This window comes from Bos javanicus, chromosome 8 (assembly GCF_032452875.1).
Source record: "Bos javanicus breed banteng chromosome 8, ARS-OSU_banteng_1.0, whole genome shotgun sequence".
Taxonomy (NCBI): domain Eukaryota; kingdom Metazoa; phylum Chordata; class Mammalia; order Artiodactyla; family Bovidae; genus Bos; species Bos javanicus.
Window position 1 is genome coordinate 49,655,900 of NC_083875.1, and position 19,808 is coordinate 49,675,707.

Genomic DNA, 19,808 nt, shown 5'->3' on the forward strand with positions numbered 1-19,808 from the left:
CAGGCTCCTCTGTCCACAGGATTCTCCAGGCAAGAATACTGGAGTGGGTTGCCATTTCCTTCTCCCTACCAGCCACTAAGGAAATGCAAATTTAAACCTCAATGAGCTATCACACCTATCAGAATGATTAAAATAAAAAATAGTCACAGCATCAAAATAGTTAGCAAGGATGCAGAGAAATTGGGATCATTCATATACTGCTAATGGGAATATGAAATTGTTCAGCCATTCTGGAAGATTAGCAGTTTCTTAAAAAGTTGTATCTACCACATGACCCAGGAATTATATTTCTGGGCATTTACTCCAGAGAAGTGAAAACTTACGTTTACACAAAAGCCTGTATACTGATATTTATAACAGCATTATTTAAAGTAGTCTCAAACTGGAAACAGCCCAAACTTCTTCAATGAGTGAATGGTTAAACAACTACGGTGCACTCATTATGAAATAGTCACCTATAAATAGGAGCAAATTATTCTTACATTCAACAACCTAGATAAATCTACAGAGAATTATGATGGGTGAAAAAAAAGTCAATCCAAAAAGGTTGCATGACGTATGAATTCACTTATGTAACATTCTTGAAATGACAAAATTATAGAAATAAAGACGACATTAGTGGTGAAGAGAAAGCTGAGGATTGAGGATGGGGTGGCCTAGGAGGATGTAGATCTGACTACGAAAGGGAAACATGAGAAATTCATGTGATGATGAAATGTTCTATGTCTTGACTGTATCAATGTTAACATACTTGTTGTTATATTATAGTTTTATAAGATGTTACCTATTGAAGGAAACCGACAGGGGCGGTCCTAAGATGGTGGAGGAATAGGACGGGGAGACCACTTTCTCCCCCACAAATTCATCAAAAGAACATTTAAATGCTGGAGGAAACCAAGTAAAGAGTACATGGGATCTTTCTGTATTAGTATTTCTCACAATGACAACTGGATCTATAATTATCTCAAAATAAGGAGTTTAATTTTTAAAAACTGCATATCACTTTATTCTTTTCCAATTATTTTCAAATACATTATTTGCAAAGGAGAAAAAAGCATCAGTGAATGTGGAACTGTATTTTCCATTTAAGTTTGTGAAGGAAGCATTTAGCAATTGTTAAGCATCCTTATCTGTGGTCATCTGGAAATTCTTGGCCTGACCAATGAATTCCTGACTATTTTTAGTCTTAATAAAAAATTATCATTTATCAGTATTAGAAATGAAGAGTAACATTTATTGAGAAAGGTGTTCAAAGAACTGAGTATGTTAAAGGAACACTTCGTATATATCCATGCAGACAAAATATGGCAAAAAAGAGAACAGAACAGAATGAAACCATTTACCTCCTCTTTGGCAATGCGCATATCATCAGTAACATCAGAGAAAACTGTGGGTTGGATAAAGTAGCCTTTATTCCCCCAAGGGCCTCCACCACATTCCAGCTTGGCCCCCTCCTTCTTCCCACTTTCAATGAGGTCAAGTATTTTTTCATATTGTTCTTTATCAATCTATTGGAAAAATATCACACGAAAAGTTAGAAAAAAGTGGCAACTTGTAAAGATAATACTTTGCCCAGCCTGTAAATAAGGGTTTCAAAATGCTCAGATATTGTTATTAAGTTAAATATTCCAACCAAAACAGCTGACAGAGGCTCAGATTCATTGTTGGGCATGTTTAATTCTCATGACTTTTCTGGAAAGAAACCTTGAAGATAAATGTTTGTATTTAGCGTTGGTTTTACAGTTATACAAGAGACGTATATTGGCACTGCAAACATGTGTATACCTTTTCATGTGTGTGTGTGCCCAGACACTAAGTTGCGTCCTACTCTTTGTGACCCCACGGAACATATCCCAACAGGCTCCTCTGTCCATGGGATTTTCCCAGGCAAGAATACTGGAGTGGGTTGCCATTTCCTCCTCCAGGGGATCTTCCTGACCCAGGGATTGAACATGCATCTCTTGTGTCTCCTGCACTGGCAGGCAGATTCTTTGCCTTGAGCCACCTGGGAAGCCCATAATTTTCCATACAACTGTCATTTACTTACATGGAAAGAAATGCCTGTTAATCATCAACCAGTCTTACCTGGAAACTGTAATCCTAACTGAAATTAAAAGACAGAAGAAAAAAAAAGAAAACTTTGATACTGGGTTTCATTAGACATGGTAGCTATAAAGCAGATGCTTTGTGACTTCAGGAAGACTTTCAGATCTTTAGACCTCAGGATGAGATTCTTCTCCTGACCGCCCTCTGTGGCCAGGTCCATGCTGACCACAGCCTAGTTATCTCACCCACTTCAGGTCCCTCCAAGGCAGTCAATAGGTCTGGTTCTAATTTCTGACCTGTCCTGATTGTTGCCAACCTGCTTTGTTAAACAGACCACATCTAAATATATTTTAAGAACTACAAAACTTAAACACTTTGTTTTACGATATATTTATAAGGAAAAGAATGACTCCAGAATTCTAACTGGGAACGTCAGGAGCACATACCTCTACTCCATGCACTGGGATTGGGCCTACCTATTACCTCGATTCCTACTTGGTGTGGGGGCAAGGAGGGGACTCCAAATCACTGGTGAAGACTGCCTTGTCTCAGATGTGGCTGGAGTTAAGTTTTAAAGGGACAACACTGGGGATCCAGGAGTTAAGGTGAAAGCCTCTCACCAATTTACCTTGTCTCTACTCATTATTTAAAAAGTTGTTCTTTATCTTTCTCTTTGACACTACAATCTTCCGTGTCTTCTAAATCCCAGCAAAAGACTTCATGAAGTTCTCAATGCACATAATCCAGCTCCTATATCAATTAGATTAAGCGCTATGTGTGTGTATATATATACAAATATATATAAAACAAATTCTTCCTTGGTAAAGTCCCTTTGCAATTTAATTTCAAAGACCAGAATGTGTATTTCCTTAAGGATTTGGAAATAATCAGTATTTTCACTCGAAAAAGAAGTTATAATATCCATATATATACATAATTTTACAAGTTACAACACATATTAAAGCTTATAAATGAGTGTCCCCACAAGCTCCTTCTTATAACAATAGAGAGTATTTTAAAAGGTAAAGACGTCTCATGGACTTTTTAGTCTTTTCCTTCTCAAAGTCCCAACATATCTACTTTTTCTGCTTATTCAATGCAACCTGTGACCAAAATCTTTTCACTTATAAAGATTAAATTATTATGTTAAGCAGTTAGATCACTAAGTTAGATCACTCACTTAAGAATCCTATGGATGGAAATTTACCTCAAGTCTATTTTAACTTCCTTCTCTTAGGAATAATGAAGTGTCCTAGCTCAATTTTTGAGCCTCTGGTTGAATCTTGCAGATCCCCCGATGGGGAGAAGTATTGCCCAACAACACTGAATATTAAGTTATCTTCTCTTCCCTCATTCTCTCTTCTTCTTTCCTTTTCTCTTTGCATATATATGTTTCTATCTACCTATTTATCTATCCACCGATATCTATCATCTATCTATCTATTTATCTATGTCTATTTGATATATTTGTCTCAAATGGGAAATGTGCTTTACTTTTCCATAGACATATATTTAGAGAAAGAAATAATCACAGGTAAAACCTTAGAGTCTCATCCTTTCTTAGAATAGGAGACCAAGTCAAAATTGAATTTACTATATGTCTTGGCATCCATAAGAAAAGTTGCCAAATATGATCAAAATTAGCAACTACTTTTATGTACTCACTAAACACAAAGATAAATATAAAGCATAACAGGCTTAGACTTAACAAAATGTATACATCCTTTTTACCAGTTACTTTAGGGCTTTTAGGTTTCAATATTTGGTATTGCCTAAGTCCTAAAATTTTCCTAGTTGAATATCTTGGCATGAGGAGGAAAATACAAGACAGCCTCTTAGCTTTCTACACTGTAAACTCTATGAGATCACGTAAAAATTCTGCTCTGGATCAAGACCTCAAAGAGCAGGAGTAAATTTAGCACCTAAGGTCCAGGAGCTTGAAAACAGACAAAGAACAAAGAACTGTGTAAGGGAGAGGGAAAGCTGGGCTTAGGACAAGAGAGACACTGACAGTGGTTCTAAGCCGACAGAAGAAAATGGGGACCCTCAGGAATAACTGGGCTTTAACAACTAAAATGGGAAGTTCGGTACAAAGTCAGAACTCAGGACATTTTAGGACACTCATGCTATTTTTAGAAGATCAGAGTGAATTTAGTCATGCCGGCTGCCTATATCTGTGGGATGGAAGCTGAAAAAAAGGATTGATGCTGAAGACGAAATAAGCGATAGGATGGTATAAGAACTTCCAAGTGGATAGGAACTGTATATAGGACATCAGAGATGTACAGACTGAGAAAAAGAAATCTTTAGTATTTGTTACTTTTCTTCACGTCTTTAATTTCCAACATCTCTTTAACTGTTTCTGGATGTGAAAACTGGGCAACACAAAATCAAGATACTTTCTTTACCATTGGGAGTTCAATTCATTATTTTTTTAATCACTAAACTGATCAATATCATCACCAAGGAATATATGTGGATGGGAAATAATCATATTCAATTAAAACCAGACCTAAAGAAGATACTTTACTCTTAAGCCCTGTGAATGCTATTCCATCGATTTTACACTCACCTGAGGGCCTTGACTGACTCCTGGGGTCAGAGGATTTCCAAGAACATACTTTTTCGCCCGCTCAACACTCCTTCGAACAAACTCATCGTAAATTGATTCTTCTACAAAGAGACGGGATGCAGCTATACAACACTGGCCCTGGTGATAGAATACTCCTTGGTGTGCAAATTCAACAGCATTGTCCACTGCAGAGAAGACATTCATGTTAAAGAAAAGGCATTTTCTAAAATTAATTTGTTTTTTATGTATCTTTCTTAGAGGCGATATGATGGTATAAAAAAGTCATGAGTCATGTAGTCAAACATAGATTCAATATATTCTACCTCTCACCAGTCAGGTGACAATTGAGCCTTTCTGATCCTTTATTTGCTACTCAAATGACAGTAAAATAGTAAATTCTGAAATATAATGGTTATCAATACAACTTTGATATGAATAATTCCAAAATTTGGAAAGTAATCTATGATTAAATCTTACTTCAAGTGACTTTTATAAGTCACATTTATAGTTAAATGACTGAATATTTCTTTCAGGTCTGAGGTTTTAACTAATGACAAAGAAAATATAAAATATCCACTATGTTAAGAATGTAAAAACATTCTTATATACTCTGATCAATAGAAAAAGTGGTATTTCTAAGAAAAATCATAACCCCCTCAAAACCCCAAACAACTAATATTCAGAATTGCTCAACCACCTTACAACCCTATTCTATGAAAAATTTTCCAAATTTATCTAAAGTGTGCCATGTTATTTCACATATGCCTATAAATTCTTATCTGTTTATTTGAAATGGTTACAAGGGTCTTAAAAAGAGGAAATAGTTTGTTACATTAGTAGATCCTAAACAACCAGAAGAAAGTTTTCTTTGCATTTTAATTTTATGAATGCAGGAGATTTAACATTATAGCAACTGGCTATTGTTATCTTTATTTGGGGCTTCCCTGGTTGTTCAGATGGTAAAGAGTCTGTCTGCAATGCAGGAGACCTGGGTTTGATACCTGAGTTGGGAAGATCCTCTGGAGGAGGGCATGGCAACCCATTCCAGTATTCTTGCCTGGAGAACTCTGATAGAGGAGTCTGGCGGGCTACAGTCCATGAGGTTACAAAGAGTTGGACATGACTGAGCGACTAAGCATAGCATCTTTATTTTGTGAACTAATCACATATGCTTAAGTTGTAGCAAAAGCATTTTACAGAAAGGTTTGGTAAAATGAGAAATCACGTCATGTCTGTAGAATGTATAATAAGGTAGTGTGCTCTAAATGGTTGATTGCCTCAAACCAATAATGCAGCTCTTAAAGATACAGAGGAATGTTTGATTGTTTTCTGCTAACTCCCCAATTAGGAAATAATTGTGGCATTTTACTTGATAATATAATCAGGATGAACTTAGGATATAATGGAGTTCCATCATAATTAAATATTTAATATATGTAAATTCAACTACACCTGCTAGAAAAAAAAATGAAAGAAATTATTTAAGTAGTTGGTGTCCTTTCCTCTGGCCATTTCATTCAGTAAACGTGTGATCCTGACAGAAGGGAGATGACAAATGCACAACTTGCTGTTTCTCCAGCTGGTCTTAGTGCAACATGTCTGAGGGTATCTTACCACACTTAAGGTGATGCTAATATTTAAGGTATGAAATTAAGAATATATTTTATGGCTCCTAAATGCATAACAGTTTCTTGAGAGTTCAACTGAGAAAACACCAACTGAGCTATGAAGGAAGCCCGAGAAAACAGCAAACTATTCCAAATTAGGAAGAAATTGTGTCTGTGTTGGACTTATCTAGGCTTTATAACTTTAGGACGGTTTAACAGATTTTTAAGAGTGTATTTGAACTCTGGTTAATGCCTTACATTTTGACATTAGAAGGAAACCCTTTACCATATGGTACTACCCGGCCAAAAAGGAGGAAGTGTGAGAAGTGAGCAGAGTGGCTTTTACTCACAGTCGGCATCAGCAAACACAATGCAAGGACTCTTTCCCCCGAGTTCCAGGGACACCCTTTTCAGATTGCTTTTCCCAGCAGCTTCTTTGATCAGTTTGCCAACCTGAAATGGAGCATTACAAAGGAGGAGGCTTAATCTGCTCCCATCAAGGCAAGATTCTTTAGCAATTTAAATTTATATGACATTTGTGGGAGAAATGGCATTTTTTTTTTCAGATTTGACAGCTTCCGCTACCAAAGGCTCTTCCATCCAAGCATAAACATATGATATATCATGAAAACAGATATATTGAATGTAATAACTGATTTGATATACATGATTTTGCTGTACATGGCACAACAGGTTTTTCATTTTAACCAGAGCTTCATCTTTCTTCTGTTCAATCTGATATATCATGATTCAACCATAACTTAATCTATTTTGACTTTTCATCCCTCTGTTGAAATACAGAAAACTCTATCCATATCCAAACAAAGTGGCATAACTACCACCCCCAAATCTCTGTGTCTCAGTACATGCTCACCCCAACTTGGGCTGCCTCCAATCCTATCATTCCTGGGTCCAGCTTGTGTCTTAGCTCCTCTTTAGCATTCTATGATGACTCAAGATGAACGTGACCCTTTCTTTCTCTGATCCCCAGTAAATTCCCTCAAAGGAACTCTTTCAGAGTTTCCCGTGGATTATATCATTTGTATACATATCAGTTTCCCAAACAGATGTCACCTGCCTGGTAGCAGTAACTGTTTCTCTCTCACTCCCTCTTTCTCCTGCTGTCCTCCATACCTTGAATATTGGAACTTGGAGAAAGAAATTGGATCTGTGCTCTGTGCTGCTACTTTAGTTAGCTGGAATCTTGTACTTGTTTCTTCTTTAATGCTAGTGGCCTATCTTCAGGGAAAGAGTTTTCTTTTTTTTTCCTCTGCAGATCACTTCCCATCAAGATTATTTTCTGTAGTTGTTTATGTTTTTCTCGTTTCTGAAACCTGGTCTTGTTTTACAACTATTTCCTCTTTATTATTTCTTATTGAAGTCTTAGTACACTAAAATGATCTTTGCTTTTCTTTTTTACAAGATGATTCATTTTATCTTGCTTTTTTTATTCTCTGGATCACTTTTCTTTTTCAATGCATCAATTTTAATAACAAGTTTCTATCCTGACTAAATAAATGATAGGTAGACGTTGCTGAGTGGGTGTTTAAATTTTAAGTGACTACTGAACTGACCCCTACTGTGCATTACAGAGTAAAGCATTAATTAATCTGCTAATATTTTCATCTTATGTAAAATTTACATGCCCCAAATCAAACCTATAAAGGTAAGTTAATTAAAATAATAAAAATAAACTAAAAGTAGACTGGCAATGGGGAAACCCTGTTTGAAATTTCTATAATATCCTATTTTGCTTCCACAACATATTAATATTTCTCATGACCAGTTTCAAACACTGAATTTTCATTTCAGGTGATTAGGAATCTTGTATTTCCTAAAAATGCCTTTTTCCCTTTGAATTCTCCAAATTCTTTCTGCATCTTTTTTATGTTTTTTTTTTCTTTTATTGGCTTAGAAAGATTTGCTGGAGATACTTTATTAAAGTAGATCATTTTTGTCTTGGGGAAGGGAGTAAAACGAGAGGTATTTTTCTAAAAGCTACAGGTGTTAAACTAGCATGAAGAATGGTTAGAAGTATGAGTGAGAAAGAAAGGTTATACTTTTGTTTGTGTAATTTGCAGATAAAAGGTTTGCTTGAGTTTTCCCAAGTTCAGTTCAGTTCAGTTCAGTCGCTCAGTCGTGTCCGACTCTTTGCGACCCCATGGACTGCAGCCAAAGGTCTAGGTAAAGTCAAAATAAGGAAGAATCAGTCTTTGCCCCATACTTTTGTTTCCTCATTTGGAAAAAAAGTGAAACTTTATAATTTTTTTCTCAAAGAAAAGGTAAGCACTGCAATGAAGAGAAGGGAAGCACTATTAAGACTGTTGTAAAAGATACATTCCATGATATTGTGGCATTGCCATGTGGGGCAGAAGTAGCGAAAGCTCATAAACATGTTCTAACTTAGCACGTCTCATACAACATGGGTTGATTACTATTTTAAATGAATCTAATGGGACATTAAAATTCTAACCTTGCCAGAAACATTTTTATATGAGCATAGCTGCTATAAAGGACTGCAAAAATATAAAATCCATAGTTTGCCTCTTTCATGGCATTTGGCAAGTTTATCTCTACCTGCTAAGCCACAAACTTGAAGCTAAAAGAGGACAACCCATAAAGACTGATTTTTCTGTGTGATTTCTAAAGTCATCTTAGTCAAACTTAATTCTTTAATACTCAATCAGAAGTAGTTACTATACTGGTTTCTGGAGGTAAGAATGGATAAGATAGTCTTTGAGGAAAGTCAGCAAAGTGGAGAGAGATACATAACAAAGCAAGGGGCATGTGCTGTTACAATTATATATCAAGATATCAAGGACGATGGGAGCACAGATGGAAAGCTTTTAAATTTAGGATGCTCCTGGGACTGCAGAGAAAGTCCAGGTGGCCTGTGGTGGGAGCCCCATTGTGGGAGGTGTGGCCATGCATGAACAAAAACTTATGGGAATGAAAAAATACAGGGAACAATCAGAAAATGATGGGGCAGTGATGAAGAAATATTATGTGGAGAGGGGACCTCTTCCCTCACACCTGAACTAGTGTGAAAAATTAAAGAGTGAGGGAAGGAACAAGAGAATGGAAATGACTATAGAACACATAGTCATCATGCCATTTAGTGGATACTTCGTAGGATGCTAAATGTTTTACCACTCATTAGCTTATTCAGTTTTATTTGATACAATTCAATAAGGTAGATATTATTATTCCCATTTTACATATAAAGAAACTCAACTTTAGCAAGGATACTTAACTTTTGGAAGACACACTGCTATGAGGCATAGACTTAGCATTTGAACACAGATGTTTCTTGGTCTTCTAATATCAAAGTTTTGAGGGAGAGGGGCAGATAAAGTGCTCCCAAAGTGCTATATCATCTCAGGGATGAGTTAAGACCAACAGGCAGTGCTGTGGAGATGGCATCTGGGAACAGCAGCCTCTGACTCAGACAAGCTAGAGAAGTGTGTGGGCCAGACCTGGCCCATAAGCAGTACATGGGCCCTGATGAGGATGGTCTACAATACTAGGCTGAGGAATTTGAAATTTCACGCTTTACCTCCTCTGCTATGATTTCAACCTGTGACTTCATAATTTTTCAGTTTATTGCTCTATCTCAAACATTCCCAATTGTTTTATCCCCAGACTCCTGAATGAAGAATTGGTTTTCTCCTATCTCAATAAGGAATTTGTAGAATGTCAACTTTTTCTACTCTATGTCTATAAAACAACAAGAAAAAGTATATAGTTATCTAGCTTAAAAAGGATCAAGAAAAATAAAATTTTATTTTCTATTACTTTAGTTCTCTACGTAAACTTAATTTTTATATTGAAGTGGCTAATCAGGAGTATAAAATAATCAAATTAGCTTTCCCTTACTATCTGGAATGTTCTTCCTGTTTCTTTCTCCAAAGTTTTAAAAAGTAAACATTTTCAACACCCAGAGCATTTAGAGAGCATTTACCAGCTCTCCTCTCCTCTGAAGCGCCTATGGCTGGGATCCTGTTCTTTCACCTTCTGGATAGCCAAGCTGGAGCCAGTGAAACAGAAAAGTTAGGATCCAGGAAGCGAAGCTGCTGGCTTCTTTTCGGAATGTTCACGGGAGAGCGCCAAATAAGGAGCTAAGGGTGAGGCTCTGTTCTTTGATCTTCCTAATCTACAGGTTAAAGCTACAATTCATTCATACACATCACTGTGGCCTAATTTATATCTTCTATCATAAACCTTACAAATCATATGACAAGTTCTGATCAGTCATATTTCTCATCACACAAAGTAATAACATACTAAAAACAGTCTACTCCAATCCTCCCACATTGTTAATAGGTATTCCGTTTCATCTCAATGACATCTGCTTATGTTCTATAAACATGTTTGAAGGCTAGAATAAGGAACAAATCATTAAAAGAACTTTTGTTTTAAGGAAACGTCGGCTTAAAGGCAGTAACATAAAACACGCTTCTGACTGCTTCACTACTGGCCTAAGTAAATGATGTTACCTCTGTCGATCCTGTGAAGGCCACTTTGTCTACATCCATGTGAGAAGAAATGGCTGCCCCTGCAGTAGGCCCATAACCAGGGACAATATTCACTACTCCAGGAGGAAACCCTGCCTAAAAGACAAGTAAAATAGTTAGAACAGAGTTGATCATTTAATTCTACAGAAAAAGAGGAGAGTATGGAGCCAAAGCTCCCTCTTGATGCTAATCTTAGGAGTTACTCTACAAGTTAAGATTTATCTAAGTGGTTTTATCATTTCTTCTTCTTCTTATTCACTGCTTAGCTCACTTAACCTCAAGGGTTGCATTAAAGTCCACGTTTGACTTTCATGGTTCTTCACCCAGTGATGGCTGTCTCAAATTTCATAATACTAACTCAAGATAGTATGTGTAAAAGTGTTTGGTAAATTATTCACATGGAAGGAAAATAATGTCTTTTATTATCCATTCAGCAAAATTAAGAAGCCAAGGGGATGTTAATATTTTTAGCTTTTACCTGTTCATTGTCAGGGCGTACTAATTTGTTTGCAAATTCCTATCCACATTATTTAATCAGAAAAAATGTTAGGTTAAAAATGCAATGGTCACTGCATTCATGATCAAGCATCACAGATTGATTCCAATCCAATTATAGAATTATCAAGTATAAAACAGTGTGGCAAATGAAATAGCACATTAAAATTTCATGTTATTTGCATCAAAAAGTCTCATTTTTACATTTCTTTTGCCTACTTTTAATTTGGAGTGCAGAATATTTTTAAGATATGGGTCCAGATTTTCTAAATTTTAAATTTCTCAGAACTAATTCTTATTTTTAAAATATTGGTAAGATGTGAAGGAACAAGGTCAAGAACTTGTTTACAAGAAAAAATAAAACAACCTGGATAGTCAATGAAAATAAATTTTATGTGTTCTTTTGTCAGCTTTTGAGCAAGAAAGTAAATGCAAAAGAAACTGTAATAGAAAAGAGAATACAAACTTATTCCCTCACGGGTGAATTGTTTAGAAATAATATAGCCCAGTACCACAAACAAGCTCAGAGGACTCCAACCTTCAGATAGGCCAGTTTAAATAAATATGCAGAACTTCCAAGTCATTAATAGCAGTTATAAACCAACTTGCATTTCAACATCTGGAAAAAAATCATACCAATTTCAACATGAATCTGCATTTGTTAATATTGGGCAAAAGAAATAAAAAAGAGCTCATAGGTGACAGTTTGACATGAAGCTTTTGAGTCTGACTTCCTGTCTCCCTTTGGGCAGAGGTTCATTTGGGTTGACTGCCAGAAATCCTTGCCAATAGCCACGTGTAATGTGTCCCCACTGGATAGGCGCCGTTGGCAGATAATGTAGTTTATAGTAGCACCAGATGAGGTCTTCCTACTATCAGTTAGGATTCCTGAGATCTTGCACACATTTTGATTTTGCAAACATACCTCTTTTATTAAAGATCCCATGTGAAGAGCAGTCAGAGGGGTTTGCTCTGCTGGTTTGACAACCACTGTGTTTCCGCAGCTAAGGGCAGGCCCTATCTTCCAGAGGAACATGAGCAATGGGAAATTCCACTAGAAAGCAATTTATAACAATAGATTCTTTGTATTACTGAAAGCCACATTTGCTAATCTAACTTCTACATTTTATGCTCCCCGTAGATGTTAAATAAGAATTGTAGTAGTTTTGTTTAACCCTCTGTTATATCCTAATTAAGTTCATTGCTCAAAGCAACTCATAAATGCTAAAAACAACAACAACAACAACAAAACAAACTCCGAATAAACTAGATACAGGAAGAGAGTAGGAGAAAGTCATAAAATTTTATCAAGTGCTATTATTTTGAGTTTATTTTCTACCAGGAAAAAAAATCACTGCATGGTTTAGAAAACAAATCTTACTATTAAATATAAGTTATCTGTGTTTAAAAAGTGTAACTATTCCTCACTCCTTAATAGGTCTTTAATTACAACTATTTACCCAATAATAATATTTACTAATATTTACTTCCACTGAAAACAGCTTGCTAAAGGCAGAAGTCTAAAGTCTGGAGACTGACAGGTTGGTTCAAATCTCAGCTCAATCACTGAGCAGCCATATGAATTCAGACAAGTTATATGCACTCTATATATGATTTCATCATCTGCACATGCTGACAACAATTCTCTTTATTTCAGAACGCTGTCCTGAGGACTCACATAGAAAGTGGTCCAAATGTTTAACACAATGATTGGTTCACCACAGACAAACAGTAAATATTAGCAATTACTACTATTCAGGATTGCGTAATTTTATGGATATTATTGGGAGTTTTGAACTAACAAGCAATTTCATTCAAAACGTTGGTATGTGTATATTTTAGTCTCATTGGAGCAAAAGATAGTCATTACCACTTCCTCATCTAAGAACATCAGGGCATTTTACCATCTTTTTTTTTTTGCCTTTTTGAATATGTCATTTAAAGGAAAATCACTGGTAGTCTCCTATTTGTTGGACTTAGAAGGAAATCTTCATGATTCTGCTTAAATATGGTACTTTCTCAAAGAAGAATATGGAGTATCAAAGCCTTTTATCTAAAGATAAAATATATTCCATACTGTGCTTCAAATGCCTCTGGCATGGTTTCTTTCATTTAGTTAAGAAATTTCATTCAAGAATTTGAACACTCTGGTTGCTACTATTCTCCATGCTGAGAAGTCCCAATGCAGATATATGAAGTGTTGGAGAGCAGTTGGCCATACTATACTTCATTAAAATGGCTGATGTCTTGCACAATGACTGCTTTGCTATGTACATGTTAATCATAAGAGTTTACAACATAGCTTTTTAAAACAAACCTTAGAGTAAAAGGTTAAGATTTGGTGATACTGTACTATGGAAACACACTCAAGAGATGTACCAGAGTATAGATAGGATTTAGATTACCTAGTTCATATTCAAAGGGTATAGTCACAGAGAGACCTAAGTTCAACAATGACTATATTTGCTGCACATTTAGCAAATATCTAAGCATTCATTTGTGCCTGAGAAAGCATCATTACCAAATGAAATAGAATTAGAACTCATTTCTTTTGAGACTGAAAGTTACATAAGGGAACAACTTACAGGAATGATTTGGCCACACACACCAACAGGCTCACTTCTTGTATATGTAAAAAAGTTTCCATCTGGAAAATAAAATGCACAAATATTTATGGACAAATGTGCTTGACAGTCACAGAATGGTGGTTTGGGGCTGATGTGAGAGGAAGATATAGACAATAATTTAAAAAGAGTTTATATTTCTGATTATTTACAAAATGAAAATCCTAAAATAGGGTGAGCCCTCAAATAGTAATTTGAAGTAAGAGGAACCATAAAACTGAGTTAGGTGCACAATTGGAAAAGATCTGAATGATGTTTATTCTATCTCTGATCCTCCCAGAGGACTACTTTCTAATTCATACTTATTCTCAAAATTTCCTTTCTTTCATGATAAAGGAAATAAAAGATATGTAAATAGGAAAGAAACAGAGCTCTGTTTCTGATGACTCTTAAGTTCTACCAGTAATTTTTAAAGTACCTAATATAATTTAAAAAATAGTAAAATTAAAACATGGTAGAATTAAAAAATAGCTCTCTATGACTGGCAAGTTTTTCCCACTGACTTGTTCTAAAAAGTCCTCTTTTTTTTTTTTTTGCCTACCAAATGATAAAAGCAAATTCTCTTAATCTAGGAAAAAGATGTCAGAAGTAGAAGACATTTCTTTTCAGTCTGGATCTGATTGATACATATGCCTCAATGAATGATCACATGTGACCTTGATGTGCTCATCCTGAGTTTGCACTATGCTTTGTGATTTGTTCTGTTCTAGTTCCCACAAAAGTTTCCTGGCTGTCATAGCAAGAAGGCCCCTTGTCAAGATGTATTTGTACTCTAAATGGCTTCTCCTGTTTTGTCAAAGGGTAAAATAAAAGTTTCTAAAATATCCACAGTTCTTGGACCCATCATGGTCTCTCTCTCTCCTTTCTACTTCCTGGTGCTCACTTCTAAGCTGAGGGCCGCTCCAATTAGATGGAAATGCACATCAGGGCCAGTCCTGGAGGATATTTTGTTTTCATAGTCAGTAAGTTTATATGAATTAAATTCAGCTCCTGGTGTTTTCCAAATTGATGTTTTTCATATTCTTATCCCATTATGTGTATACTGTATTAAAATGCTAAAAAGCAAACATATTCACTCAGACAAATTCTTAAGCTATAAACACAGGCTCACCTTTCTTTGAAACTATTTGAAACAAATCAATGTGAATTAGTTTGTTTAATTAGCCTGCTCTAACTATACTGAGTTAGACCAGGCACACAGAATGGCCAGAGCTGACTCATACTGGAACATACAAAGAGGCTTAAATAATTACATTATAGGAAGAATGTAAATGTCACTGTTGGAATAAAATCCAAATAAATAATTTCAGAGGCCAGCTTTGAAAAGTTTCCTTAGAGAGACAACTGCTTAAATCAGTAATTGTGGGCATACAGATGTTCTTACTCTAATACTTTCTAAAGTATCTGTAGTGTTATCTTCTGCATGATTATGCTGGAACAATTTTAAAATCCATATGATGAATCTTAGCAGAACTTCCAGGTTCAGACTGCATTGTCTCAAAGTCAAGAAGAAAATAATTTTCCCCTACTTGGTTGACATCTTTAAAAGGGAGAGTTAGGAATTATTCATCTCTACAGTATTCTCCTCATCCCTACCCTCACTCTGGGTGGTTTCCTAAAGTTACTTACCCATGGGTATTGTACGGCCCTGGATCTTGTCAGCCCAGCCTGCACAGTAGCGTAGTGTTTTTATGCAGCCTCCTAAATCCATCAGATATGCATTGGAAAATAGTTTTCCACCATTCATTGCCTCCATTGTCTGAAAAAGAGATCATCCCAAGTCTGAAGTTCCATAGAAATTTTAGATTAAAAAGATAGTCAATATTTCATCACTTCATGGCAAACAGATGGGGAAACAATGGAAACAGTGACAGACTTTATTTTCTTGGGCTCCAAAATCATTCAGATGGTGACTGCAGCCATGAAATTAAAAGACACTTGCTCCTTGGAAGAAAAGCTATGACAAACCTAGACAGCATTTTAAAAAGCAGAGACATTACTTTGCCAACAAAGGACCATCTAGTCAAAGCTATGGTTTTTCCAGTAGTCATATATGGATGTGAGAGTTGGACCATAAAGAAGGCTGGACACCAAAGAATTGATGCTTTTGAACTGTGGTGTTGGAGAAGACTCTTGAGACTCCTTTGAACTGCAAGGAGATCAAATCAGTCAATCTTAAAAGAAATCAGTCCTGGATATTCATTGGAAGGACTGATGCTGAAGCTGAAACTCCAATACTTTGGCCGCCTGATGTGAAGAACTGACTCTTTTGAAAAGACCCTGATGCTGGGAAAGATTGAAGGCAGGAGGAGAAGGGAATGACATAGGATGAGATGGTTGGATGGCATCACTGACTTGATGGACATGAGTTTGAGCAAGCTCTGGGAGTTGGTGATGGACAGGGAAGCCTGGCATGCTGCAGTCCATGGGGTTGCAAAGAGTTGGACATGACTGAGTGACTGAAATGAACTGAATATTTTGAATAGTCATGTGCTAGGGAATTTTGAAAACACTGGAAGAAATCCTGTGAGCAATCTTGTATAACTTCCTCTTTGTAAAAAGGAGATTAAAAAAAAGAGTTAAAATGACTTGCTTAAGGACATAAGATCTGAGTAGAAAAGGTATTGAGATTCTGGTTTCTAAACTTTAGTGCCCTTCCGTCTCATTCTGAGCACCCCTAGTGAACCAACTTTCCAGGAATTGGTCACAATTTGATATATGCACAGCTTGTGAGAGTGGTGCTTAGTCTCTTTAGTCAGATCAGGGTTCCAACAAGATTTTACTTGTTGCATGATACAACAGTGGGTGTCTATTTACTGCCAGTGACCATTAATAATGCCTCAATAATCATTTTTAATTTTTACATTCCATGTGGATATTCTCACACAATTCACACAAACTTAGGTAACCTCTAAATTTTTTTTAATCCATGAGTTTTCTGCAACAAAATATTGAATTGTGAAACTCTGAGTTTTGTTACTAATACCATAATTATTTGAATGGTTAGGCTGTAAAGTTCAACATTTTTTAGTCCAGTGCCCTAATGGTTTTAGGATGACTATCTCTTATTTTCCTCCTTTTCTTAAGCAGAACTTCTAAGACTTTGGGGCCTGATGTTCTGCTGAGGCAAGAATGTACAGGTGACAAACTCTTAAATCAGTTCCTTGTCTGTTGTACAATATTCTGTCTCTGTAATTCACAGATTAAATAAATTAAGGAAGCCAAGTTTTAACATGTTCTGCTTTCTTCCTGTAGGACATTTTCAGTTAATGTTATATTGTGTATAACTTCTAATTCCATACTTTTGCATATTTTATGCTGAATCTTTGGATAATAACACTTTGATTAACTATAACTAACAATATTCATTTAAAAAAGAAAGCCTTCTTGTTACTGCAAGTTAAGGTTCTAAAACTAGTAAAAGCTTACTCTGAAATCTTCTGTTGTTGTTGCTTTGTGTTAAATTGGCTTCTCAAGGAGAAAACAAGGAAACACCCCCCCTACCCATTTTATGTGCTGATCCATATAACTGCTGAAATGTTTTTTTAAAAGGAGTATACATAAAAATAACATTTTTATAAACACATGAATGGATTTTTCTTTATTACTCTCTCACCTACAAAAAGAATATAATTTAATCAAGACCATTGTGAATGTGTATCAGTTCATTTCAGGAAGGGAAAAAGTGGCCACTTATTAACTGTTTTGGTGGGCTAAGACTGGAGAAATGAGTCATTTTAAAGAAATATTCTGGACACCTTAAAGAAACTCCATGAGATTTTTTTCACTCAGAGTTCAGTAGTCAAGTAAATTCAAGAAAGCTAGTCTATTATTCTAGAATCTTCATGCTGCAGATGACCTTGTTAAAGACTCAAAAATTCTACAGTTAAGGAAAGAAATTTGTTTAATCTGTTTTAACTCAGCATCTGCCAAAGTTTAGATTGCAAAGTCTATTTTGGGAGTAGATATTAACATCATCTAGAACCCGAGTGCAGAGTACTTACTGTCTGAAAATAAGCTCAGTGATATGGTTCATATACAAGAGCTGATAGAAGTTTTTTGTTTTGTTTCTAGAAAGGATATTGTTGTTATTGTTGTTTAGAGAGTATGTAGTGACCACTAACCACAAAACAACTTACCAATCTGAACTATGAATGCTTTCTAGAGATTTTGAGTTCTGCCCAGTTCAGTTAATACTCACTGCCAGGAGCAGATGATCTCTTTCAATTAAGTCAGCCAACTTGTTTAACAGCCGTCCTCTCTCTGAAGCATCCATAGTACGCCATGGAGAGCCAATCTGAAAAGCTTGTCTTGCAGCCTTCACTGCTTTGTCAACATCCTCCTGCAAGTCAAAGTGAATTCAATTAGTGGGCTGCTGCTGCTGCTGCTGCTAAGTCGCTTCAGTCGTGTCCGACTCTGTGCAACCCCATAGACGGCAGCCCACGAGGCTCCCCCATCCCTGGGATTCTCCAGGCAAGAACACTGGAATGGGTTGCCACTGCCTCCTCCAATGCATGAAACGGAAAAGTGAAAGTGAAATTGCTGAGTCTTGTCCGACTCTTAGCGACCCCATGGACTGCGGCCCACCAGGCTCCTTCATCCATGGGATTTTCCAGGCAAGAGTACTGGAGTGGGGTGCCATTGCCTTCTCCGAATTAGTGGGCTAAATATATTCATAAATTCAATGGTAATAACCATATAAAATAGACTAGAGTTCCTCATAAGCTGTGTCTTCATCAGCTCAAACTCCAGCACATTGGACTCAACTACTGTATATTAGAATTATATCTGCGGCCTACTTTTTGGAATGATCAGAGCCATATACAAAGCACATGCATGATTTCCTAGAATAGAAATATTATATTTTAATAGTTGCTATCATTGGAGTGTTTACCTTATATCAGGTAATGTTCTAATTGCTTTACACATATTAACTCATTTAATTTTCAATAGCTTTATGAGACAGATACATTTTCTATTTTACAGATGAGGAAACTAAAGCAAAAAAGAAGGTTGAGATTTGCTCAAGCTCAGTAGCTGAAAGTGGCTGAACTATGTTTTTAAACAGAGCCTAGCTGGTGGTAGAATCTTCGCTCTTCACCACTACATTTCACTGTTTTGGTGACTGTGTTGCCAAAAGTTCCAGGGAAACTCAAGATCTAAAACAGTGAGTATCTTCTTGGATCTCTGTTGATTTTATGGGCTGTGCACTCTCATGAAGAACCTACTGAAGGGTGAATAAGCACTGTGTTTTGCTGTTGAAGAGCAAACATTATAAACATATCCTCAGTCCTCTTGCGCAGAGGGAAAAAATGTATAGAGGCAGCAGGGTCTGATATAAAGAAGGGCAGTATATTACAACCTCTCATTTCCCAACCGGGTGCAGAGATTCTTTCAATCCCTAAATAGGTAAAAAAGTCAGTTTCTTACTATTCAGGTACTGCTTTAATTATATTAATTCAAACAAAAGTAATCAAGAAATTTCACACTCAATCTAGGTTTCTTGCCTTCATTAGTGTGTCTTTACTCACACCTTTTCCTAAACTGATTTATTCCTCCTGTTCTTTCCTACTCTGCCTCAGTTAAATCCTCTCCCTGACGACTCACTCCCATAGATCTTTGTTCAGATCCCATATGAGCTCCTTTAGAATCCATCTACTACAAAAATCACTGCCTCTTCCCTTACTACTTCATGTGTCCTTTTTCCTTTCCCCATCAAATCAGTTGCAAATACTTTAAACACATACATCATCCCAGTGTTCTTTTGTACATCAGTCTGGTCGCTATGTGAAGCTATATAAGCTCCACAAATCATGGTACCTCTTAGGCCAGTGTGTTTTCTTTTGGGTAGGAGTGATAGTTTCCTGAAAGAAACTGAAGATAAAATTGTTCTATTTTTTTTTAAGTTGCCCAAATTAAACTGAACCCATTCAACAATGGTATCTTCCCT

At 36.2% G+C, this 19,808-nt stretch overlaps 1 protein-coding gene across 1 annotated transcript in view; it reads right to left on the reverse strand.

The window, feature by feature from the left end:
- Nucleotides 1–19,808, reverse strand: part of ALDH1A1 (aldehyde dehydrogenase 1 family member A1) — a 53,482-nt gene that overhangs the window by 11,419 nt on the left and 22,255 nt on the right. The window contains exons 3-10 of the mRNA XM_061425548.1: nucleotides 18,060–18,200; nucleotides 15,488–15,617; nucleotides 13,820–13,881; nucleotides 12,160–12,288; nucleotides 10,722–10,835; nucleotides 6,576–6,678; nucleotides 4,619–4,803; nucleotides 1,344–1,508 (exon numbers count right to left, since the gene is read on the reverse strand). Of these exons, the coding sequence (XP_061281532.1) occupies nucleotides 1,344–1,508; nucleotides 4,619–4,803; nucleotides 6,576–6,678; nucleotides 10,722–10,835; nucleotides 12,160–12,288; nucleotides 13,820–13,881; nucleotides 15,488–15,617; nucleotides 18,060–18,200 (1,029 nt within the window). The remainder of the gene's footprint in view (nucleotides 1–1,343; nucleotides 1,509–4,618; nucleotides 4,804–6,575; nucleotides 6,679–10,721; nucleotides 10,836–12,159; nucleotides 12,289–13,819; nucleotides 13,882–15,487; nucleotides 15,618–18,059; nucleotides 18,201–19,808) is intronic.